Raw genomic sequence first — 26,982 nt, 5'->3', positions numbered from 1 at the left:
CCATGCTGCCCCTCACACACTGCTCCCTGTAAACATCCACAAAGCTACCTCATTTGCCTCCTTCACATCCCTCCTTAAAACTCTCCTTTGTCATGATGCCTACAAAACACTTGACAATTGTTAGTCCACTGGTGTGCTGAGACCATGGCCTGTCATGCTGGTCAATACTGCCTCATTGTTCCCTTGTACGTCCTTGTCTGTCTGGTGCCTGCATCTTTCTGCTGCCTCTTGCCTTATACCTGGATTGTCAGCTTCTTGTTCTGTTTGTACAGCAACGAGCACTGGGGTGGGGGGCGGGAGTCCGGGTGCCTGGTGAGACCACGTACGTAGTGCAAACAATACATCATCATCATAATAGCTCAGAAGATGAGCAGGATGGCTGGATTTAGGCAGGCTAGTAATTTTAGTGTCAACATCTCCCCTACTAAGAGGGGATGAGGAGACCATGTTACCGACCCAGCAATTCACTCTACTCCAAATGTGTACATCTCTCCTGCAGCATTGCCTGAAGATCTGATCTCCTTAGTTAGGGGTTTTTTTACCAGATATATATCAGGAGTAAGATAGGATCTTGGTTTGTTCAGTTTCTGCTAGTTAATTTAACCCAGACAGAACTCCAAATTCAGTGTGGGGATGCAAAATTCTTCATTTGCGGGGAGCGGAGTAGTAGATGAATGAATCATCTGTGTAAAGAGGAAGTTACTCATAACTGACAGGCTATGATGAGCCTTCTATGAGAGACTATCCTATGAAATATCTGGTTTCTGACACATGAAAAGGTCACAGGTGAATTCCATCTCTGTGAATTCCATCATATGTTTTGAAGGGACTGGACATCTTTGTTTTAGGATGTGGAAGAGGGGTTTTGCTTTCCTTTCCCCATGAAAGATCAGAATCGGCTTTCTCCAAAACACTTTGTGTACTTGGGGGCAGTTAGTTTCTTGCCTTGCCGTGCAATATCTCTTTAGTGGGGACATTTTTTCCTGCTATTGTTGCAGTGTTAATATACAGGTGGCGTGTCCAGTGCCCAGTGCTGGGTGTTCCCCGCTCGCTTCAGTAGCTTTAGTGTGAAGTTAAGGGGCCCTTCCCCCACCTTGTTTTCTCTAGTTACCAGGGATTGTCCATCTGGTATTTAGGCTAGCAGCATTTGCTTGTGAATAGCAGAGTTGGTAGGGTGCACTAATTGGGCGCCATTGCTCCAGCCTGACTGCAATGGATGATGGCACTCGGCACGAGGATTTGCGCTCAGCCGCAGTATGGATCCCCTCTGGAGAGAGATGAAGGTAGGATTAGGGTTATTTTTCAAATTTAATCACTCAGTAATTTGCTGCCTACGTGGCCTGAAGTTTGTCTCTCGGCTGGGCATTGTTAATGTGCTGCCTGAGAGACTCACTGCTATTGTCACAGGGAAATTCAAAGCAGACCCAAAGCAAATTAGAAGCCGAGGGCTGTACGGAAACAATTTCTAGTGTAACTAATCGCTCTGAGTTAGCAGAGGTGCAGGGTTTTCTTTGTTTGTGTATGGGCTGCTTTGTTGTGATGGTCACTTGCAAGTCTGGATAACATGCAAGTGTTTTCAGTCTAAAATTGTTTTTTCATGGCATCATTGAGAACTATTAAAGTGGGGTGTAATCTCCAGACAGCAGGTCTCATCAGCTTGGGTTTCCCATATTGCAAAACATGACAAAGGACACTTTGCTGTTGTGGCTGTGGACAAATTCTAGTGTCCAGGTGTGGCATGGATTTGTGAGGGAATGGGTTTGAATGATTGGGTTTTTTAATACAAAGAATCGTTCTCGGAGTAAACGCAGAGTGCTTTCTCCAGCAGATTGTTTGCTGGGGACAGAAGGGAGAGAGACATTTTCTTTGGCTTTCGCTCTGTTGTGTGCTCCGTCGCTCTGAAAGCTTGCACTGTGAGTATTGTCTTTTCAGAGAATGACAGTCTGTGGGGTCCCAACTCTGTTGAGTTCAGTGCATTGGCAGCTGATTGCTGGAGATAAATGCAGTGCAGGACCCCACTGTAGGAGGAGCCGAGGCCAGTTTCAGAAAGCCCCTATGTGTTACACTTTATATAAAAACCTGGCAGGTGCTTAGCACAGTTCAGGTCAATGCTGCATGTAGCATTCAGGAGGGCTCTCCTAGGATCTCTGCTGCTGCACTGTCAGTGCCGTGCCGGAGCAGAGATCCAAGGAAAGACCTCCCGTACCCTACACACAGCACTGAACTGAGCTGTGCCAAGCCCTTTCCCAATTTCTGTGTAAAGCACCAAAGCACCCGCCTGCCAGAACGTTTTTTCAAACTCCCATCTGAAATGCTGATTGTTAGTTACATTGTGGTCGTGGCTGGAGGCCCCAACCAGATTGAAGCCTCATGATGCCATATGTAGCCATCTAGTAAGAGATAGTCCCTGCCCCAGAGAGCTTGCAGGGGGTAAGACCAGACAGGTGTAGCAAGTACACAGAGTGGCGAGGGTAACAGTGCTTTCATACAGTAGCTGTGTGCAGTTCGTAGGGGCCAAGGATGGTTTGGTTGTTTGAAATCAATAATGTATCATGACAGGTTTCAGAGTAGCAGCCGTGTTAGTCTGTATTCGCAAAAAGAAAAGGAGGACTTGTGGCACCTTAGAGACTAACAAATTTATTTGAGCATAAGCTTTCGTGAGCTACAGCTCACTTCATCGGATGCATTTGGTGGAAAATACAGAGGGGAGATTTATATATACACAAAGAGAACATGAAACAATGGGTTTTATCATACACACTGTAAGGAGAGTGATCACTTAAGATGAGCCATCACCAGCAGCAGGGGGGGAAAAGGAGGAAAACCTTGGAGACAGGCCAGTCCTTGCTTACAGACAGCCCCCCAATCTGAAGCAAATACTCACCAGCAACCACACACCACACAACAGAACCACTAACCCAGGAACCTATCGTTGCAACAAAGCCAGTTGCCAACTCTGTCCACATATCTATTCAGGGGATACCATCATAGGGCCTAATCACATCAGCCACACTATCAGAGGCTCGTTCACCTGCGCATCTACCAATGTGATATATGCCATCATGTGCCAGCAATGCCCCTCTGCCATGTACATTGGTCAAACTGGACAGTCTCTACGTAAAAGAATGAATGGACACAAATCAGACGTCAAGAATTATAACATTCAAAAACCAGTTGGAGAACACTTCAATCTCTCCGATCACTCGATTACAGACCTGAGGGTGGCTATCCTTCAACAAAAAAGCTTCAAAAACAGACTCCAACGAGAGACTGCTGAATTGGAATTAATTTGCAAACTGGATACAATTAATTTAGGCTTGAATAGAGACTGGGAATGGATGAGTCATTACACAAAGTAAAACTGTTTCCCCATGATTAAGATTAAGAATGAGCTCTCAAAACTGGATACTCTCATAAAGAACCAACCTTCCACACAAACTTCCTCGTGGCTGGACTTTACAAAAACTAGACAAGCCATTTACAAAACACACTTTGATTCTCTACAAAAGAAAAACGACACTAAGCTATCTAAACTACTATATGCCACAAGGGGCCACAACAATGGTTCCCGTAACCCACCCAGCAATATTGTTAATCTATCCAACTATACTCTTAGCCCAGCGGAAGAATCTGTCCTATCTCGGGGCCTCTCCTTTTGCCCCTCCACCCCCACGAACATGATACAGTTCTGTGGTGACCTAGAATCCTATTTTCGACGTCTCAGACTCAGGAATATTTCCAACACACCTCTGACCAACATATTAACCCACAGAGACCTTCCTGCCAACACTACAAAAAGAAGGATTCTAGGTGGACTCCTCCTGAAGGTCGAAACAGCAGCCTGGATTTCTACAAGACTGCTTCCGCCGACGTCACGAGCTGAAATTGTGGAAAAGCAGCATCGCTTACCCCATAACCTCAGCCATGCAGAACACAGTGCCATCCACAGCCTCAGAAACAACTCTGACATCATAATCAAAAAGGCTGACAAAGGAGGTGCTGTCGTCATCATGAATAGGTCAGAGTATGAACAAGAGGCTACTAGGCAGCTCTCCAACACCACTTTCTACAAGCCATTACCCTCTGATCCCACTGAGAGTTACCAAAAGAAACTACAGCATTTGCTCAAGAAACTCCCTGAAAAAGCACAAGAACAAATCCGCACAGACACCCCCTGGAGCCAGGACCTGGGGTATTCTATCTGCTACCCAAGATCCATAAACCTGGAAATCCTGGACGCCCCATCATCTCAGGCATTGGCACCCTGACAGCAGGATTGTCTGGCTATGTAGACTCCCTCCTCAGGCCCTTCGTTACCAGCACTCCCAGCTATCTTCGAGACACCACCGATTTCCTGAGGAAACTACAGTCCATTGGTGATCTTCCTAAAAACACCATCCTAGCCACTATGGATGTAGAAGCCCTCTACACCAACATTCCACACAAAGATGGGCTACAAGCCGTCAGGAACAGTATCCCCGATACTGTCACGGCTAACCTGGTGGCAGAACTTTGTGACTTTGTCCTCACCCATAACTATTTCACATTTGGTGACAATGTATACCTTCAAATCAGCGGCACTGCGATGGGTACCCGCATGGCCCCACAGTATGCCAACATTTTTATGGCTGACTTAGAACAACGCTTCCTCAGCTCTCGTTCCCTAATGCCCCTACTCTACTTGCGCTACATTGATGACATCTTCATCATCTGGACCCATGGAAAAGAAGCTCTTGAGGAATTCCACCATGATTTCAACAATTTCCATCCCACCATCAACCTCAGCCTGGACCAGTCCACACAAGAGATCACTTCCTGGACACTACGGTGCTAATAAGCGATGGTCACATAAACACCACCCTATATCGGAAACCTACTGACCGCTATTCCTACCTACATGCCTCTAGCTTTCATCCAGATCATACCACTCGATCCATTGTCTACAGCCAAGCGCTACGATATAACCGCATTTGCTCCAACCCCTCAGACAGAGACAAACACCTACAAGATCTCTATCATGCATTCCTACAACTACAATACCCACCTGCTGAAGTGAAGAAACAGATTGACAGAGCCAGAAGAGTACCCAGAAGTTACCTACTACAGGACAGGCCCAACAAAGAAAACAACAGAACGCCACTAGCCATCACCTTCAGCCCCCAACTAAAACTCCTCCAACGCATCATCAAGGATCTACAACCTATCCTGAAGGACGAGCCATCGCTCTCTCAGATCTTGGGAGACAGACCAGTCCTTGCTTACAGACCAGCCCCCCAATCTGAAGCAAATACTCACCAGCAACCACACACCACACAACAGAACCACTAACCCAGGAACCTATCCTTGCAACAAAGCCCGTTGCCAACTCTGTCCACATATCTATTCAGGGGATACCATCATAGGGCCTAATCACATCAGCCACACTATCAGAGGCTCGTTCACCTGCGCATCTACCAATGGGATATATGCCATCATGTGCCAGCAATGCCCCTCTGCCATGTACATTGGCCAAACTGGACAGTCTCTACGTAAAAGAATGAATGGACACAAATCAGACGTCAAGAATTATAACATTCAAAAACCAGTTGGCGAACACTTCAATCTCTCTGGTCACTCGATCACAGACCTAGAGTGGCTATACTTCAACAAAAAAGCTTCAAAAACAGACTCCAATGAGAGACTGCTGAATTGGAATTAATTTGCAAACTAGATACAATTAACTTAGGCTTGAATAGAGACTGGGAATGGATGAGTCATTACACAAAGTAAAACTATTTCCCCATGGTCTTTCTCCCTCCCACCCCACCCCCACTGTTCCTCTGATATTCTTGTTAACTGCTGGAATTAGCCTACCTGCTTGTCACCATGAAAGGTTTTCCTCCTTTCCCCCCCTGCTGTTGGTGATGGCTTATCTTAAGTGATCACTCTCCTTACAGTGTGTATGATAAACCCATTGTTTCATGTTCTCTGTGTGTGTGTATATAAATCTCTCCTCTGTTTTTTCCACCAAATGCATCCGATGAAGTGAGCTGTAGCTCACGAAAGCTTATGCTCTAATAAATTTGTTAGTCTCTAAGGTGCCACAAGTACTCCTTTTCTGTTTCCCCATGGTATTTCTCCCCCCCCACCCCACCCCCACTATTCCTCAGATGTTCTTGTTAACTGCTGGAAATAGCCTACCTTGCTTGTACACCATGAAAGGTTTTCCTCCTTCCCCCCCCCCCCCCCGCTGCTGGTGATGGCTCATCTTAAGTGATCACTCTCCTTACAGTGTGTATGATAAACCCATTGTTTCATGCTCTCTGTGTATGTATATAAATCTCCCCTCTGTATTTTCCACCAAATGCAACCGATGAAGTGAGCTGTAGCTCACGAAAGCTTATGCTCAAATAAATTTGTTAGTCTCTAAGGTGCCACAAGTACTCCTTTTCTTTTTGCGAATAATGTATCGATAGCAGTATTCCCAGCTGACCCCTTCCTACCCATTCCTCCCTTTCCCAATGTGGAAATATCACAGGGGCCAGGGGACTTAGTGGTCAGGCAGTGTCAGAGCCACAGCGGCCTGGGACTTACAAGCAGCTTTTTGTTGCCATCCTCCTTGAGGCTGATCACTAGTGGCAAGGTGCTTAGACACAAGGCCACCAGTAGACTCTCAGCCTATGCTTCATTCTCAGCAGAGACGCAGACAGTCCTTTGTGGCTTCCTGGGTTTCTGCTGTCACCTTCTTTGATCTTCCCTGTACAGTCATTTGTTTCTGCTTCAGAGGCTCAGAAGCATGACCCTTCAGCATCAGCCTCACTACTCCCTGGGATGGAAGGTTCTCCAGGGCCTGGGAGCAGTGTGCTTTCTTCAACTCTGACGAGGGAGCCTGAGTGGTTGATGTGCCTCTGTCTCTCACTCCAGACACCTCCTCAATCATGTTGGAGGTTTGTACCAGGCTCGTACTTAGGGCAGCCGACCTGCATGGGGTGCCAGGCTTCGGGGGTGGCCGGGCTCGAGATGCTGTTTTTGTTCTTAGCACAAAAGGGAAAACAGAATGTATGATTGTACAATTTGAACAGGCCCGGGCAAAATAGAGAATATGACGTTTTGAATAAATGAGCAGAAGCGGACACTTGTAAAGTCACACTGCGAACGATGTCATTTACAGTAAGATTTGTTGATGACGAGGATGGCTGTATCCAAGTAAAGGACCATTTTATCTGTTTCGGTCTGGGGACAACTCTACTGGAAAAGGCCTAACAGGACTGTTTATGAATGTTTTGAATGAGAATAAAATAAAACTTCAGGACCGCTTTGGCCAGGGCTATGACAACGGTGTGAACATTACGGGAAGAAACAGTGGCATCTTGCGCTGAATCCAAGAGCTTTCTTCATGCCTTATGGCTGCCATTCCCTCAACCTAGTTGTGTCAGATGCAGCATCATCTTCTTTAAATTCAGTATCTTTCTTCGGAGTACGCAAGGATACACATCTTGTTTTCAGTATCAACTATCAGGTGGAAGATCTTCGCAGACAATGTTACAAAACTGACCGTGAAGCCCGACTAAATAACTCTCACTAGGAGAGCTGCATTGACAGCGTAAGGCCAGTGAGGTACCATGAGGTTTATGGTGACCTGATGGAATTGGCACAGTCAAGTAAAGCCTAGGCCAAAATCTGACATGAGGCACAAAGCCTGGCAAATCAGATCACTGACTTCAAATTTCTGGTCTCAATTGTGGTTTGGCACGATATCCTGTTCCAACTAAATGTTGTTAGCAAGTCATTACAAACTCAGTCAATGGACATTGCGAACACTACAATTTTGTTGAGAAGCTGCCTCGATTTTGTTGTGGCCTACAGAGACAACGGATTTGAAGATGCCATCACTGCTGCCAAAGAAATGGCAGAAAATTTAGGAGTTGAACCTGTCTTCAAGGAAACTTGCATTCATTGGAAGAAGAGACAATTTGATTATGAGAAAGAAAAGGAGTACTTGTGGCACCTTAGAGACTAACAAATTATTAGAGCATAAGCTTTCGTGAGCTACAGCTCCCTTCATCGGATGCATTTGGTGGAAAAAGCAGAGAGGAGAGATTTATATACACACACACACACACACCACACACACACACACACACACACACACAGAGAACATGAAACAATTGGATTTATCATACACACTGTAAGGAGAAAGAAAAGGAGTACCCGTGGCACCTTAGAGACTAACAAATTTATTAGAGCATAAGCTTTCGTGAGCTACAGCTCACTTCATCGGATGCATTAATGCATCCGATGAAGTGAACTGTAGCTCCGAAAGCTTATGCTCTAATCAATTTGTTAGTCTCTAAGGTGCCACGGGTACTCCTTTTCTTTTGCGAATACAGACTAACACGGCTGCTACTCTGAAAACTGTAAGGAGAGTGATCACTTAAGATAAGCCATCACCAGCAGCAGGGGTGGGAAAGGAGGAAAACCTTTCATGGTGACAAGCAAGGTAGGCTAATTCCAGCAGTTAACAAGAATATCAGAGGAACAGTGGGGGGTGGGGTGGGAGGGAGAAATACCATGGGGAAATAGTTTTACTTTGTGTAATGACTCATCCATTCCCAGTCTCTATTCAAGCCTAAATTAATTGTATCCAGTTTGCAAATTAATTCCAATTCAGCAGTCTCTCGTTGGAGTCTGTTTTTGAAGCTTTTTTGTTGAAGGATAGCCACTCTTAGGTCTGTGATCGAGTGACCAGAGAGATTGAAGTGTTCTCCAACTGGTTTTTGAATGTTATAATTCTTGACGTCTGATTTGTGTCCATTCATTCTTTTACGTAGAGACTGTCCAGTTTGCCCAATGTACATGGCAGAGGGGCATTGCTGGCACATGATGGCATATATCACATTGGTAGATGCGCAGGTGAACGAGCCTCTGATAGTGTGGCTGATGTGATTAGGCCCTATGATGATATCCCCTGAATAGATATGTGGACAGAGTTGGCAACGGGCTTTGTTGCAAGGATAGGTTCCTGGGTTAGTGGTTCTGTTGTGTGGTGTGTGGTTGCTGGTGAGTATTTGCTTCAGATTGGGGGGCTGTCTGTAAGCAAGGACTGGTCTGTCTCCCAAGATCTGTGAGAGTGATGGGTCGTCCTTCAGGATAGGTTGTAGATCCTTGATGATGCGTTGGAGAGGTTTTAGTTGGGGCGAAGGTGATGGCTAGTGGCGTTCTGTTGTTTTCTTTGTTGGGCCTGTCCTGTAATAGGTGACTTCTGGGTACTCTTCTGGCTCTGTCAATCTGTTTCTTCACTGCAGCAGGTGGGTATTGTAGTTGTAGGAATGCATGATAGAGATCTGTAGGTGTTTGTCTCTGTCTGAGGGGTTGGAGCAAATGCAGTTATATCGTAGCCCTTGGCTGTAGACAATGGATCGAGTGGTATGATCTGGATGAAAGCTAGAGGCATGTAGGTAGGAATGGCGGTCAGTAGGTTTCCGATATAGGGTGGTGTTTATGTGACCATCGCTTATTAGCACCGTAGTGTCCAGGAAGTGGATCTCTTGTGTGGACTGGTCCAGGCTGAGGTTGATGGTGGGATGGAAATTCTTGAATCATGGTGGAATTCCTCAAGAGCTTCTTTTCCATGGGTCCAGATGATGAAGATGTCATCAATGTAGCGCAAATAGAGTAGGTGCATTAGGGGACGAGAGCTGAGGAAGCGTTGTTCTAAGTCAGCCATAAAAATGTTGGCATACTGTGGGGCCATGCGGGTACCCATCGCAGTGCCGCTGATTTGAAGGTATACATTGTCCCCAAATGTGAAATAGTTATGGGTGAGGACAAAGTCACAAAGTTCAGCCACCAGGTTAGCCGTGACAGTATCGGGGATACTGTTCCTGACGGCTTGTAGTCCATCTTTGTGTGGAATGTTGGTGTAGAGGTCTTCTACATCCACAGTGGCTAGGATGGTGTTTTTAGGAAGATCACCAATGGACTGTAGTTTCCTCAGGAAGTCAGTGGTGTCTCGAAGATAGCTGGGGAGTGCTGGTAACCAAGGGCATGAGGAGGGAGTCTACATAGCCAGACAATCCTGCTGTCAGGGTGCCAATGCCTGAGATGATGGGGCGTCCAGGATTTCCAGGTTTATGGATCTTGGGTAGCAGATAGATACCCAGGTCGGGGCTCCAGGGTGTGTCTGTGCGGATTTGTTCTTGTGCTTTTCAGGGAGTTCTTGAGCAAATGCTGTAGTTTCTTTTGGTAACTCTCAGTGGGATCAGAGGGTAATGGCTTGTAGAAAGTGGGTGTTGGAGAGCTGCCTAGTAGCCTCTTGTTCATACTCCGACCTATTCATGATTACGACAGCACCTCCTTTGTCAGCCTTTTGATTATGATGTCAGAGTTGTTTCACCGGCTAACCTGGTGGCTGAACTTTGTGACTTTGTCCTCACCCATAACTATTTCACATTTGGTGACAATGTATGCCTCCAAATCAGCGGCACTGCGATGCGTACCCCACATGGCCCCACAGTATGCCAACATTTTTATGGCTGACTTAGAACAACGCTTCCTCAGCTCTCGTCCCCTAATGCCCCTACTCTATTTGCGCTACATTGATGACATCTTCATCATCTGGACCCATGGAAAAGAAGCTCTTGAGGAATTCCACCATGATTTCAACAATTTCCATCCCACCATCAACCTCAGCCTGGACCAGTCCCACACAAGAGATCCACTTCCTGGACACTACGTGCTAATAAGCGATGGTCACATAAACACCACCCTATATCGGAAACCTACTGACCGCTATTCCTACCTACATGCCTCTAGCTTTCATCCAGATCATACCACTCGATCCATTGTCTACAGCCAAGCGCTACGATATAACCGCATTTGCTCCTTACCCCTCAGACAGAGACAAACACCTACAAGATCTCTATCATGCATTCCTACAACTACAATACCCACCTGCTGAAGTGAAGAAACAGATTGACAGAGCCAGAAGAGTACCCAGAAGTCACCTATTACAGGACAGGCCCAACAAAGAAAATAACAGAACGCCACTAGCCATCACCTTCAGTCCCCCAACTAAAACCTCTCCAACGCATCATCAAGGATCTACAACCTATCCTGAAGGACGACCCATCACTCTCACAGATCTTGGGAGACAGACAGTCCTTGCTTACAGACAGCCCCCCAATCTGAAGCAAATACTCACCAGCAACCACACACCACACAACAGAACCACTAACCCAGGAACCTATCCTTGCAACAAAGCCCGTTGCCAACTCTGTCCACATATCTATTCAGGGATACCATCATAGGGCCTAATCACATCAGCCACACTATCAGAGGCTCGTTCACCTGCGCATCTATCAATGCGATATATGCCATCATGTGCCAACAATGCCCCTCTGCCATGTACTTTCTCTACGTAAAAGAATGAATGGACACAAATCAGACGTCAAGAATTATAACATTCAAAAACCAGATGGAGAACACTTCAATCTCTCTGGTCACCTCGATCACAGACCTAAGAGTTTCAGAGTAGCAGCCGTGTTAGTCTCTATTCGCAAAAAGAAAAGGGTACCGGTGGCACCTTAGAGACTAACAAATTATTAGAGCATAAGCTTTCGTGAGCTACAGCTCCGATGCATCCGATGAAGTGAGCTGTAGCTCACGAAAGCTTATGCTCTAATAAATTTGTTAGACCTAAGAGTGGCATCCTTCAACAAAAAAGCTTCAACAACAGACTCCAACGAGAGACTGCTGAATTGGAATTAATTTGCAAACTGGATACAATTAATTTAGGCGCTTGAATAGAGACTGGGAATGGATGAGTCATTACACAAAGTAAAACTATTTCCCCATGGTATTTCTCCCTCCCACCCCACCCCCCACTGTTTCCTCTGATATTCTTGTTAACTGCTGGAATTAGCCTACCTTGCTTGTCACCATGCAAGGGTTTCCTCCTCCCCCCCCCCCCCCCCCCCCCCCCCCCGCTGCTGGTGATGGCTTATCATAAGGGATCACTCTCCTTACAGTTTTCAGAGTAGCAGCCGTGTAGTCTGTATTCTCAAAAAGAAAAGGAGTACTTTGTGGCACCTTAGAGACTAACAAATTTATTAGAGCACCATTGTTTCATGCTCTCTGTTGTGGGTGTGGTGTGTGTGTGTGTGTATATAAATCTCTCCTCTGCTTTTTTCCACCAAATGCATCCGATGAAGTGAGCTGTAGCTCACAAAAAGCTATGCTCTAATAAATTGTTCGTCTCTAAGGTGCCACAAGTACTCCTTTTCTTTTGCGAATACAGACTAACACGGCTGCTACTCTGAAACCTTTGATTATGAGGGCAGAGATGAGGTGATGGGAAGCTCTGAAGAAAAATTCCAAGAGGGAGTTTTTCTGCTTGCTTGTCGACGCTGCTTGAGTGTCCATTGAAGGAAAGGCTTAGACAAATGAAGCACCGCAGAAAGACCTGAGAGTTTTTGTATGACCTTAGTAAGCTGCCAGGACAGGAAACACTCTTAACAATTGTACGGACCTTCACCCGACGCTGACACATAGGGAATGTTTGGACGTCAGTGATAAAGACCTCTATGTCTAAATTCGACATCTTTCAAATTTTGCCGCAACGGGAAATGCTCTCCACTCCAAGTTCTCCAATTCTGATGCATGAAGGACGCTTTTCCTAACATGTGGATAGCTTGAGGATTCTGGCTCACGCTGTCGGTCACAGTCGTGAGTGGTGAAATGCAGCTTTTCAAAGCTCAAGCTCATTAAACATATCTTTGATCATGATGGCTGATGAGATACGGACATAGCTTGCTATATTTATCACTTGAAAATGCCATTGGCCAGTTTTGGATCTCTCTGACACAGTGCTTCAGTTGATGAGGGCAGAGGCCAGAAAAGTGATCTTTGAACGAAAAGACTTGGGTTACATTCTAAAGCCATCACTGACTGTAATACAGTCCACCCAGTGTTGGTGCACAGTCAATTTCTTGATGTTAGTACATTCCAGTTTATTCTTAAAATTAAAAAGTTTCTATAAGCTAGAGGAAACTATTTTTTTTATTTGCTTATATATGGCATGAATAATACAGATTTACAGATCCTAGCATGCAAATTTTATAATATTATTGACAGGGATAATCATGCATGCAAATCATGCATCAAAGTAGTGAAATGGGGTATGAATGCGATAAAAAAATAGGTATTCAAAAGTTTAACAATGGATGGTGGGGCGCCAAAGGATGTTCTTCGCCTGGGGTGCCATTTGGTCTCAGGGCCAGCCCTGGTTTACACACTCTTTCTCCCTTTTGGCTTCTTCCTTTTCCTTGGGGATTAAGCAGATGTCCCCTCAACATCCTTACAATCCTTATGGCTCTTTGATTCTTGGCCTATTGTGTGTGGTGGCAGCCCTTGTTCCTAGAGCCTATTATAGTTAGTCCATATGGAAAAACGCTAAGCCCCTGAGCACTAAGGAGAAGCCAACTATTTGATTTCTTTTTTCTCCAAAAGCACATCTCCTCCTTCGGCTCCCCCATATTACGGCCTTTCACGCATGGGGAGAGGAGGAAGAAGTGGTGGAAGAACAGGGGTCTACCAGTCCATCCTTTTCTTAACTCCATCCCCAGATAACAGGATGCCCATCTCTCTTGTTCCTTCACTCCTGGTGCCTTTAAGCTGTTCTAGGAGATGCGTCCTGCTTTTCTGAAGGGTTATTGGTCCCTGTGACTACAGTCCATGAGAAATTTCTTCTGTGTGTTTGTGGATTTTAAGGAAGAAAAGATTCTTGATCTGCTGATTATTGAAGGGCTTTGAACCTGAGTGAAAAGTGCTGCTCACACCAGATGCTGTGTCTGCAATGCTGATTAGAGATCTGAATGCCACCCACTGATTGTACGTTCAAAGTGTTCTCTTGTCACCCTTTACGTGGGCAGCCCTTTACCGTTGCTGTGATGGGTGCTGTAGAAATCCCCAAGACACAAATTCCAGGTAGCTTCTGTTCTTGAATGTGTACCAATCCACGCTCATACTGTATGTAGCAGTGACAAATACCCTGGTATTTAATTGATTAGGAGCAAGTAAATCCACTTTCTCTCTGACAATGTGCTGCACCTTTCTGAGGCTATATTCTGGCTCTCCCTAATGGAATGGATGGTCACTGCAAACTCTGCTTTACCCTGGTCCCTTGGGTAGGACAGGTCCGGCACTGTCACCTAAATTCCATTGTGGGTGGGGTAGGCTCTGTGAGGGGAGGCAGGTGTTACAATCCTTTTGATAACGAGTTTCAGGAAAGGCCTCCCTATGGTTTAACACGAATTAGATCATAAAAGATGGCAATTTCTTTCCTGGCTGACCCCAGAGTTATTCCTTGGGCATAATTTGAGAATGTCAGTAGCATCCAGCTCTTCCACCACACACAGACCTGCAGTGTTTGTAGTGTGCAAGCTGTTTGTTAGCTTCTGGAGAAATGAAGCCAGAGCCCACACACCCACCCTGGCAGCTGAAGCCTGCAGCCCCTCCCCTCCAGCGGCTGAAGCCCAGAGCCGCAATCCCCCCTCCCCCTCTCCACACATCCCAGTGCACCCCGGAGTGGGAGGGTCAGCTGGAGCTTCTCTGTCATAGAATTCAGGGGTGGGAAGGGATCTCAGGAGTCACTAGTCCACCCCCTGCTCAAAGCATGGTACCAATCCCCAACTAAATCACCCTTCCTGCACCCTGGGGCCATTTCCCAGCATGGGTCTACATGAGCTGGCTGACATATGAAATTAAAAGTGAGGAAGGCCTGAGTGGGCAAAGCCCGTGGAAGGGCTGGTGCACACATTGTTCACTTGGGTGCTGGGGCGGTGCTCTCCTCTGCTGCTGTTCTGCGGCTGGAAAGTGCAGTTGTGAAGGTGACGTGACCTGGAAAAGCTGCATTGCCATTTAGCTATCCGTGTTGCATGGAGGATGTGAGGCAGAGGTCCATTGTGCGACGAGGACAAAGCTGGGATTATTAACTAGCCTGTGACAGGCACTGGGGACTTGAATTGCCATCAAGATTTACAATCATTTCTAAGTTCCTCTTGGGCTGTTAGCTTCTCCTGGCTCCTTTCTGCCGCTGCCAGGGAACCTTCCAGCAACAACAGGAGTCACTGCCCCAACCCCGAGCACGGCACAGCAAAATTAGTTACATGTCACATGGGGGACAGCATCGACCAGGCTCTGCTGCTAATGCAGGCTGGTCGCCCCCATCCCGCCCTCACCTTCCTGGAGGTGAGGTGTCACTGCCACAGCACAGAACAACCTGGTTCCAACCCACTGAGACCAGACCAGACCACCTAGTGACAGCCCTGCGCCTTCCCCTCTTTCCATCCCCCCCACGGACACCCCACACACACACTCCAAATCTGGCCTTCCCACGCCTACAGACACTCCTTCCCCACCCAGGTGTGTTCTTTAAAAACCTACTGCCAGGGGTAGGGAGGAGGCAGGACTGGACAGACTGTCGCTGTGCTATGCAGGTCAGCACAGGGCTGCTGCTGTCTGCAGCTTTGGTTGTTGTCATTTTAGATCTGGCAGCATTTGTGCTAGAGCAGCTGCTGCAGTTTCTGAAGTAGCTTCTTGCTTTGCATGTGTAGTGAGACTGCCTGGGCACACTCCATGTAACTGCAGCTTAAAAGGCCAGTAGTTGAAGGACTGAGGAGGCTCCCAAGCCCTTGCATCCGTCTCTGGAGTGGCTCTGTTCTGTCTCTTGCCTCTGCAGATATGGCCCTGTGCATTGGCATTCAGTTAGCATACAAAAGAACAGGAGGACTTGTGGCACCTTAGAGACTAACAAATTTATTAGAGCACAAGCTTCCATGGGCTACAGCTCACTTCATCGGATGCATAGAATGGAACATATAGTAAGAAGATAGATAGATAGATAGATATATACAGATAAGTTGGAAGCTCCCATACAAACTGTAAGAGGCTAATTAGTTAAGATGAGCTATTATCAGCAGGAGAAAAAAACTTTTGTTGTGATAATCAAGATGGCCCATTTAGACAGTTGACAAGAAGGTGTGAGGATACTTAACATAAGGAAATAGATTCAATATGTGTAATGACCCAGGCCACTTCCCAGTCGCTTTTCAACCCAAGTTATGATATCTAGTTTGCATATTAATTCAAGCTCGTAGTTTCTGTTGGAGGTCTGTTTTTTGAAGCGTTTCTGTTGCAAAAATTGCCACCCGTTAAATCTTTTGCTGAGTGGCCAGAGAGGTTGAATGTTCTCCTACCGTTTTTGAATGTTATGATTTCTGATGTTCAGATTTGTGTCTATTTATTTTTTTAATATGCAAACTAGATACCATTAACTGGGTTTGAATAGAGACCTGGGAAGTGGCTGGGTCATTTACACATATTGAATCTATTTCCTTAAGGTAAGTATCCTCACAACCTTCTGTCAACTGTCTAAATGGGCCATCTTGATTATCACTACAAAAGTTTTTTTCCTCCTGCGGATATAACTCATCTTAACTAGAAAAGGAGTACTTGTGGCACCTTAGAGACTACACATTTATTTGAGCATAAGCTTTCGTGAGCTACAGCTCACTTCATCGGATGCATTTGGTGGTGCAGTCCGATGAAGTGAGCTGTAGCTCACGAAAGCTTATGCTCAAATAAATTTGTTAGTCTCTAAGGTGCCACAAGTACTCTTTTCTTTTGCGAATACAGACTAACACGGCTGCTACTCTGAAACCTGTCATCTTAACTAATTAACCTCTCACCAGTTTTGTTGGTAACTTCCACTTATCCGTAGGTATGTGTGGGTGTTATATATAGATACAGATATAGATATATCTTACTATATGTTCCATTCTGTGCATCCGATGATCGGCTGTAGCCCACGAAAGTTTGTGCTCTAATAATTGTTTGTCGCTAAGGTGCCACAAGTACTCTTGTTCTTTTTGCGGATACAGACTAACAGTGGTTTCTACTCTGAAACCTGTCAAAGTTACCATACAGACCACAGAGCTGAGCGTATGTTCCTCCACCATGGCCTCATAATACCGAGGGCATGTTCTCCCCACTTTGCATCAACAGCCCTAGACTAAGGGGTGACCTCTGGCTTTTTTTGTCTTGTTTGGAGGGCCTTGTATTCGCTCTGTGGAGACAGTTTTCTGCTCCACACTGCATTCTAGTTGCTGTCCCTCCATTGGTGGCACTTGGCTAGGTTTGGATCACCCCATTGAGCATAGCAGTGAATCAGGACCATTAACAATACAGACTGGTCAGCGCCAAATGCTTCTGCTTTAGTGAGTCTCCAGTGCGCAGCAAAGAGTCCAGTATCTGGACTGGCTACACTATTTCTGGCAGAGCTCAGTCCCGTATAGTGGTTTGTCCCCCTCTGCAGAGAGGTAGCAGATGTTGGGGGCCTTGCGAGTTCGGCTTCCCCAGTGGAGGAGAAAGCAGTGACATAGGGTCTGGGCAGACTGTACGTGTAACTCATTGTATTAACACACCTTCACCAGTCCTGGAACAGAGGTGGTCACTACAGCACACAGAGAACAGACGATTTTCGGACCAAGAACCTACCTCTCCTCAAACCAAAACGAAAGACCAGCACAGCATGTCTTCCCAAGCCTTACATGTGCTTGTACACTAAGGCCATGTCTATACTGAGAGCGTGGTGTGTGATTCCCAGCCGGCGGACACACAGCTCACACGAGCTCAATATAAATAGCAGGGGAGTCACAGGTAGCCCGGTGTGGCCAGTAGCTCTGCAATGGCGTTAGTCATGCCAAGTAGATACCCCCGGGATTTGGGTGAGGTTGTACTCAGCACAGCTAAGGCTTGCCCTGCTGCTGCTAGGCCCGTATGACCGCAGCTTACGCTGCCATTTATATTCACGCCAGCTCTCACTGAGCTCACAGAAGTATGTGTACGCAAGCTGGGAAGTCCACTACCCCTAGCTCCTAGTGTGGATTTAGCCCTGTTTAAACTGCGCCCCCTGGTGACACCTGTCATAACAGCATGTACAGCTGTGGCACACCAAAATTTGCTTATCCAGGGCTCACATTTGAAACGTGCCAGAAGTCTGAGAGGCAAACTAATTTTCATAAAATAGAGCAGATTGAAGCCACTGCCATAACATGGGCCAGAGAACTTCCCTGAAATAATTCCTGTGTGAATCACAGCAGATCCTTTAAAAAAACATTCAAAATTGATTTTAAAGTTGCCAGTGATGAGGATCCACCACAACCTTTCATAATTTGTCCCAACTGTTGATTACGCTCACTACTAAGAAGTACACCTTATTGCCCCGTCTAATTCTGTACTCTTAGCCCAGCCAGGCTTGGGAATGCTGAAGAACCGCGGCTGCAGTAACTATTCACAGAAATCTGACATTTCAATTGGGAGTCCTTGGAGGGTGACCGTCTTACTACTGCCCATCTGAGCAGGGCTTGAGTACAGCGGGGCTCTGATTCTTGTCAGTCACTCCAAGCCGCTCCTGCAACACAATTGTAACGTCTACCAATATGAGATTGTTTGAAGAGTCTCCTTTAGACAGCTGTGTGTGGTTTACTGTACATCATGCTGTAGCATCCATGTACAGTAAAAGCTGTGTTATCTGGCACTTTACCAACCGGAAAGCTCTAGAAACCAGCATTTCTGATACTGCGTAAAAGTCTGGTTGGCGCTGGGCCGGCAGGCTCCCTACCTGGCTCCGCGTGGCTCCCCGGAAGCGGCGACATGTCCCTGCTGCTCCTAGGTGAAGGAACGGCCACGGCGGCTCGGTGCACTGCCTCCGACCCACCTCAAGCGCTGGCTCCACAGTTCCCATTGTGAGAACTGCAGCCAATGGGAGCTGCAGGGGCGGTGCCTGCGGGTGGAGGCAATGCGCAGAGCTGCCTGGCTGTGCCTCCGCCTAAGAGCAGCAGGGACATGTTGCCACTTCCCGAGAGCCACCTGAGGTAGGTGCTGCCCGGATCTGGCACCCCGAAACCCCTCCTGCACCCCAACCCCCTGCCCCAAGCCACTTCCCTCCCAGAGTCTGTACCCTGCACCCCAGCCCTGAGGCTCCTCCCACTCTCCATATAACTCTTAATTCACTGGAATTTTCGACTAGCCAGCACCCCTATTTCCCCAACATGCTAGATAACACAGCTGTTACTGACTTTGGTGAGCTCAGCACTGATACTTTATCATTCGGGTCAGGGAGGAGCAGACCGAGAGCACCATCAGGATTGGCCCCACTGGGCGAGGGGCACAAAGCCAACGCCAGGAGAGTCCCGACCCCAAAAGTTCACTGAATACAGGATACCAGTGGGGTAACCAACATAGGCACAAATGCAGTCAGGAGGACAGGCACACAGCGACAGGGAAAGGGGCTGCGGGTATACAGTCCTTCACGTTTCGTTGTATTCAATAACCAAGCTATCAAATAACTCACTTCTCTGACTCCTACAAAGCTGATGGTTGGTTCTCAGCCAGTCCATGAGAATTAACAGGGCCTTAGAAACTAACAAAAGTAAGGGGAGAGGTTAAGACGAATGATTTCAGAAAGGCAATTTGAAAGAGGACCCTAAACCAGCGTCCAGCGATGGGTTCATGCAGAAGGCACAGGGTAGAATTCTCTGGCCCGGTCTTGCAGCACGTCAGACTAGATTGACACAATGGCCCCTTCTGGCGTTTAAATCTCTGACTTTCCGTCAGAGCTTTCACAGCACCTCTTGGGGCTTCCTCCTCATGGGCCCTTACTTTCCCCATCCAAATGTCACTGGAATTGTCAGATTAACAGTGAACAAAGTGTCAGATCCCTAGAACCCTGCTAGTGACTGATCCAGGCATCTCAGCAATATGGGGCTTGTAATATAGCATGTCTCTGTCATAATAAAAAGAAAAGGAGTACTTGTGGCACCGTTAGAGACTAACAAATTTATTAGGAGCATAGCTTTCGTGAGCTACAGCTCACTTCAATCGATGCATTTGGTGGAAAAAAAACAGAGGAGAGATTTATATACACACACAGAGAGCACGAAACAATGGGTTTATCATACACACTGTAGGAGAGTGATCACTTAAGATAAGCCATCACCTAGCAGCAGGGGGGGGAAAGGAGGAAAACCTTTCATGGTGACAAGCAAGGTAGGCTAATTCCAGCAGTTAACAAGGAATATCAGAGGAACAGTGGGGGGGTGGGGTGGGAGGGAGAAATACCATGGGGAAATAGTTTTATCTTGTGTAATGACTCATCCATTCCCAGTCTCTATTCAGCCTAAGTTAATTGTATCCAGTTTGCAAATTAATTCCAATTCAGCAGTCTCTCCTTGGAGTCTGTGTTTTGAAGCTTTTTTGTTGAAGTATAGCCACTCTTAGGTCTGTGATCGAGTGACCAGAGAGATTGAAGTGTTCTCCAACTGGTTTTTGAATGTTATAATTCTTGACGTCTGATTTGTGTCCATTCATTCTTTTACGTAGAGACTGTCCAGTTTGGCCAATGTACATGGCAGAGGGGCATTGCTGGCACATGATGGCATATATCACATTGGTAGATGCGCAGGTGAACAAGCCTCTGATAGTGTGGCTGATGTAATTAGGCCCTATGATGGTGTCCCCTGAATAGACATGTGGACAGAGTTGGCAACGGGCTTTGTTGCAAGGATAGGTTCCTGGGGTAGTGGTTCTGTTGTGTGGTGTGTGGTTGCTGGTGAGTAATTGCTTCAGATTGGGGGGCTGTCTGTAAGCAAGGACTGGCCTGTCTCCCAAGATCTGTGAGAGTGATGGGTCGTCCTTCAGGATAGGTTGTAGATCCTTGATGATGCGTTGGAGAGGTTTAGTTGGGGGCTGAAGGTGATGGCTAGTGGCGTTCTGTTAGTTTCTTTGTTGGGCCTGTCCTGTAGTAGGTGACTTCTGGGTACTCTTCTGGCTCTGTCAATCTTTTTCTTCACTTCAGCAGGTGGGTATTGTAGTTGTAGGAATTCATGATAGAGATCTTGTAGGTGTTAGTCTCTGTCTGAGGGGTTGGAGCAAATGCGGTTATATCGTAGAGCTTGGCTGTAGACAATGGATCGAGTGGTATGATCTGGATGAAAGCTGAGGCATGTAGGTAGGAATAGCGTCAGTAGGTTTCCAATATAGGGTGGTGTTTATGTGACCATCGCTTATTAGCACCGTAGTGTCCAGGAAGTGGATCTCTTGTGTAGACTGTCCAGGCTGAGGTTGATGGTGGGATGGAAATTGTTGAACTCATGGTGGAATTCCTCAAGAGCTCCTTTTCCATGGGTCCGATGATGAAGATATCATCAATGTAGCGCAAGTAGAGTAGGGGCATTAGGGGGACGAGAGCTGAGGAAGCGTTGTTCTAAGTCAGCCATAAAAATGTTGGCATACTGTGGGGGCCAGGCGGGTACCCATCGCAGTGCCGCTGATTTGAAGGTATACATTGTCCACAAATGTGAAATAGTTATGGGTGAGGACAAAGTCACAAAGTTCAGCCACCAGGTTAGCCGTGACAGTATCGGGGATACTGTTCCTGACGGCTTGTAGTCCATCTTTGTGTGGAATGTTGGTGTAGAGGCTTCTACATCCACAGTGGCTAGGATGGTGTTTTTAGGAAGATCACCAATGGACTGTAGTTTCCTCAGGAAGTCAGTGTGGTCTCGAAGATAGCTGGGAGTGCTGATAACGAAGGACCTGAGGAGGGAGTCTACATAGCCAGACAATCCTGCTGTCAGGGTGCCAATGCCTGAGATGATGGGGCGTCCAGGATTTCCAGGTTTATGGATCTTGGGTAGCAGATAGAATACCCCAAGTCGGGGTTCTAGGGGGTGTGTCTGTGCGGATTTGTTCTTGTGCTTTTTCAGGGAGTTTCTTGAGCAAATGCTGTAGTTTCTTTTGGTAACTCTCAGTGGGATCAGAGGGTAATGGCTTGTAGAAAGTGGTGTTGGAGAGCTGCCTAGTAGCCTCTTGTTCATACTCTGACCTATTCATGATGCGACAGCACCTCCTTTGTCAGCCTTTTTGATTATTATGTCAGAGTTGTTTCTGCGGCTGTGGATGGCATTGTGTTCTGCATGGCTGAGGTTATGGGGCACGTGATGCTGCTTTTCCACAATTCAGCTCGTGCACGTCGGCGGAAGCACTCTATGTAGAAATCCAGGCTGCTGTTTCGACCTTCAGGAGGAGTCCACCCAGAATCCTTCTTTTTGTAGTGTTGGCAAGGAAGGTCTCTGTGGGTTAATATGTTGGTCAGAGGTGTGTTGGAAATATTCCTTGAGTCTGAGACGTCGAAAATAGGATTCTAGGTCACCACAGAACTGTATCATGTTCGTGTGGGGTGGAGGGCAAAAGGAGAGGCCCCGAGATAGGACAGATTCTTCCGCTGGGCTAAGAGTATAGTTGGATAGATTAACAATATTGCTGGGTGGGTTACGGGAACCAGTGTTGTGGCCCTTGTGGCATATAGTAGTTTAGATAGCTTAGTGTCCTTTTTCTTTTGTAGAGAAGCAAAGTGTGTTTTGTAAATGGCTTGTCTAGTTTTTGTAAAGTCCAGCCACGAGTAAGTTTGTGTGGAAGGTTGGTTCTTTCTGAGAGTTTCCAGTTTTGAGAGCTCATTCTTAATCTTCCCCTGTTTGCTGTAGAGGATTTTGATCAGGTGGTTCCACAGTTTCTTTGAGAGTGTGTGGCACAAGCTGTCAGCATAGTCTGTGTGGTATGTAGATTGTAATGGATTTTTTACCTTCAGTCCTTTTGGTATGATGTCCATCTGTTTGCATTTGGGGAGGAAGATGATGTCTGTCTGTATCTGTGCGAGTTTTTTCATGAAGTTGACAGATTTCCACTCTATACGCTAAATTCAGTGCCTTGCATAATGACAGGTTTCAGAGTAGCAGCCGTGTTAGTCTGTATTCGCAAAAAGAAAAAGAGTACTTGTGGCACCTTAGAGACTAACAAATTTATTAGAGCATAAGCTTTCGTGAGCTACGCTCACTTCATCGGATGCATGACAGCTGTAGCTCTCGAAAGCTTATGCTCTAATAAATTTGTTAGTCTCTAAGGTCCACAAGTCCTCTTTTTCTTTTTGCGAATACAGACTAACACGGCTGCTACTCTGAAACCTGTCATTATTTCCCATGGTATTTCTCCCCCCCCACCCCACCCCCACTGTTCCTCTGATATTCTTGTTTCAGAGTAGCAGCCGTGTTAGTCTGTATTCGCAAAAAGAAAAGGAGTACTTGTGGCACTTTAGAGACTAACAAATTTATTAGAGCATAAGCTTCGTGAGCTACAGCTCACTTCATCGGATGCATTGGTGGAAAATACAGAGCGGAGATTATATACACACACAGAGAACATGAAACAATGCGTTTATCATACACACTGTAAGGAGAGTGATCACTTAAGATAGCCATCACCCAGCAGCGGGGGGGGGGGGGAGGAGGAAAACCTTTCATGGTGACAAGCAAGGTAGGCGAATTCCAGCAGTTACAGAGATAGCAGAAAAAAGAAAAGGAGTACTTGTGGCACCTTAGAGACTAACAAATTTATTAGAGCATAAGCTTTCGTGAGCTACAGCTCACTTCATCGGATGCATTTGGTTTTTTCCACCAATGCATCCGATGAAGTGAGCTGTAGCTCACGAAAGTTATGCTCTAATAAATTTGTTAGTCTCTAAGGTGCCACAAGTCCTCCTTTTCTTTTTGCGAATACAGACTAACATGGCTGCTACTCTGAAATCTGTCAATACGCATTCCTGTACAGGAGAAGTGAAGGGTGGAGGTGGGGAAAGGCTGGCCAGGTCACAGGCCATGGTGGTGGGAGAGGGGCTGTGGTGGAGGGGGAAGGGTCAGGCCTGGCAGGTTAGGAGCCATGATGGCAGGGGAGGATCGGGGCTGGCTGGGTTAGAGGCCATGGCGGTGGAGGAGGGCCAGGGCTGGGCCTTTGTCCCTCCCCCTGCCAGCCCATGCAGCCTGCAACACCCTGGGGATGCCCCCCTCTCAGGCTGGGGGAAGGGTTCTCCTCCCCCATGTGCTATGCAGCCTCAGCTCTAGCCTGAGAGCTGCAGCTGCCTGTTCACCACGTGCACCCCCTCCAGGAGGGGGGAATGGCTGTTGTGTCTGCAGAGTACCAGCTGCCTAGCCTGCAGCTTCCCACTGCCCTTGTGGAACTGAACTCAGCCAATCCTCTCCATCCCTTCCGGTAGCAGCATTGCACCAGCTCCCCTCTAGACAGAGGAATTTGAGAGGAGGGGAGGCCTGACCTCCAGCCATTCTGATACAACCTGTCAGCTGAGCCCTGGGGCAGGTCAGTGCCCAATTCCAGTGGATACTTTGTAGACCTCTCCCCTAAACCCTTTGAAACATCCTCCCAAAGAGGAGCAGGCATCTGGGTCTGGGCTTGACCCACCATACCACTGCCAGTACCCCTTGAAAGGGAAGGTGTCATCCATAGTGTTGCTGGCAGTGCATGTACCACAATCTCAGAGCAGGGCTAGAGAAGGAGCCACAGACTCATTCCCAACAAGAGCTGCAGCTTGCTACTGACCGCCCCGACCCCAGTTAACGGGGGGTGAATTGAAATGCTGGATGCAGGTAGCAGGTAAGCTCCAGGGCTGAGCACCTCACAGGCCCACAGAGGTCTGGAAGCTGCTGTGGTGCTACTAAGTCCTTCCCAGAGGCAGCCTGCCCCTCCAGGGTGCGCACTGGAGAAGACACACAGGCCATCTCAAGAACACCTGCGCCGGGGAGTGTCCCTGCTGTGGGGCGGAGCAGTGACGGTGCATCCAGCACAGCTGGAGCCCACTGCATAAAGAGCCTTTTGTTTTGCCGAGTTGTTAAGCCCCATTGACAATGGCAGCCCCCTCCGGCTCGCGCACTTGGCACTGCCTCGGCCCGCACACTGACCTTTTTCTCTTGGGCTCCACGTGGGCACTGAGCGGGGGGTTTATTCCTTCCATAGCAAACTGATTGGCTGATCTCCTTGTCCTTGCTCCCTGCAGGCGTACGAGTGGGCACTGGAGGGGATGCGACACCTAGCCTGCATCAGCATGGAGGACTGCAACTCCCCAGAGCACTGTGCAGCCGCAATCAAGTGTTTGGAAAGCTACAAGGGACAGCACCCGGAAATCAGCGATGTCAAATTCCAGGAGATGAAAGAGCTGGCCTGTGAGCTGAAGAGTGACAAAGGGCTGAAGCAGTGGAAATTTGCATGGTCCAAGTGCCAGGAGACAAAACTGGTCTTTGAGAAGAAGCTAGAAGCCGCCCTGAGAACACGAAAGTCTCTGCTCTCTGAGCGGAAGCCAGGTGAGGGGGAGCACTCCCGGTGTGGTGGTGAGAGCAGCAGGCTGTCCCACAGGAGGCACTCAGAGGGAGCCATCCCTGGGCTGCTTTCAGACAGGAGTCACAGCTTGTCCCATTTCTACAGCAGGCCAAACCGTTCTCCTGGGTGGGCCAGGGAAAAGGCTCTCTCACCATCCCTGAGCAGCTCCGGAGATGTCAGTGCTGGGGAAGAACTGACCTCCCAAGCTGCTCCCAACATGAGTCCCCACTTGAGCAGGGTTTCTCTTGGTACAGTGGCCTGCGAGGCTCCACGCGACATGCCCGAGGACAAGCCAAACCTGGAGAGTATTTTAGAAATTCTTGAGGCAAATTCAACCTGCTCCACTGGGTCCGCCTCCAGGAGGCCACCATCCAAGAGGACGCTGAAAAAGGCCCAAAGCTTTGATCTTCCCTGCAGCGAGAGCCTGCGGTCCAGCTGCCAGAGGACTCTGAGCGAGCCGGCCAGGTATGGCAACACGGGAGTCTTCATTAAGGGGCTGGAAGTGAGCAGCACAGAGCTCGCGGACAGGACTCACACAGCATGGCAGCAAGTCGCTCACAGCTGGGCTGCACACTGCCTGCCAGAGGAGCAGAGGAGCTACAGCTCCACGCCAGAGGCCAAGAACCGGGGCAGGTAGGTGACTTCTTCTCACGGCCCATGTGCAAGGGTAACCCAGGCTGTGTGAGGATGGTTCTCATTGTGTCTGCTGAGGCAGGAAGCAGCACTCCTGCTTAATCTCAGGCACTGGCAAGTCCTGGGGTGGAGACAGGCCCCATGGGGTGAGGAGGCAGATTCAGAGAGGGGCAAAAGGGAAGCTCCAGCTTCCTAAAACACACAGCGCTAGCAGCTGGGTCAGGGAGGAGTCGCCACCTTCCACCACATGCTCTACAGCGATGCCCCCTTGTGAGGAAGGAGGGGAAAGTGTCTCTAATGGGCAATGTCTAGGTTATTGGCATTAAAAGAAGATATCATCTAGCCTTGGTGTGGACCCTCTGCAATGAGGTGGATATTTATTTTATTTTTCAATTGCACAAGTGGTACGTTAACGATGGGAGACCTGGGGCGCCCATTTCCTGGGGATAAAGAAACACCAGGAAGAAAAGCCTCTCCCCTGTAAGGCACTGGGCTCAAGGCTCCCATTTTCAACAGTGTTGACCTGTCCTCTTGCAGCCTTTCCCTTCAAGGGATGCCCAGAAGGGGAAGGAGGTTGCATTTTAGCATGGCCTTGAACTGGAAGGAGCATGCTCAAGGACCCAGCAGTCTGCAGAGAATGCCTGTCATGCCTGAAAACAATGGCATGGGTTCCCCAAAGTGGAAAAGAGGCGAGGAAGGGGGCTGAGGATCCCAAAGTGGTTCGGATGATGTGACGTGCTGGAGTACAATACAGACCAGTGGGGGGTTTGTGTCCCCCCTGCCTTATAGCCTGGGATGCCTTGCAATGCCTTACTGCTATAGCTTCCAACCTGGGTTGCTCACAAGCAGCCTGCCAGCATTCAGGTCACTCCCAGATAAGTCGGTGTGTAACTGCAGCCTGCCAGTCACACCCTGTCTCTTATCATCCTTGGTTCTGCCGCAGGGTGACCCCAGCTCACTCCCGGTCCCGGACTTCCCCCCAGAATGTATGTCCTGTACTGCCCAGCCCGCTCCTGGACAGTCCAGATATGTCAAATCCATTGTTCCTTTAAGGGAAGAATATACTAGCTTGTTACCTTAGGTAGAGTT

At 47.7% G+C, this 26,982-nt stretch overlaps 1 protein-coding gene across 1 annotated transcript in view; it reads left to right on the top strand.

The window, feature by feature from the left end:
* PLEKHG4 (pleckstrin homology and RhoGEF domain containing G4) overlaps positions 1-26,982 on the top strand; it is a 181,144-nt gene that overhangs the window by 132,319 nt on the left and 21,843 nt on the right. Inside the window, 2 exon segments of the mRNA XM_038368060.2 lie at positions 24,941-25,244; positions 25,515-25,893. Coding sequence (XP_038223988.2) covers positions 24,941-25,244; positions 25,515-25,893 — 683 coding nt within the window.

The sequence above is a fragment of the Dermochelys coriacea genome, chromosome 12, assembly GCF_009764565.3.
Source record: "Dermochelys coriacea isolate rDerCor1 chromosome 12, rDerCor1.pri.v4, whole genome shotgun sequence".
Taxonomy (NCBI): Eukaryota; Metazoa; Chordata; order Testudines; family Dermochelyidae; genus Dermochelys; species Dermochelys coriacea.
Note: the sequence above shows the minus strand (reverse complement) of the source record. Positions and strands in the feature narration are given on the sequence as shown.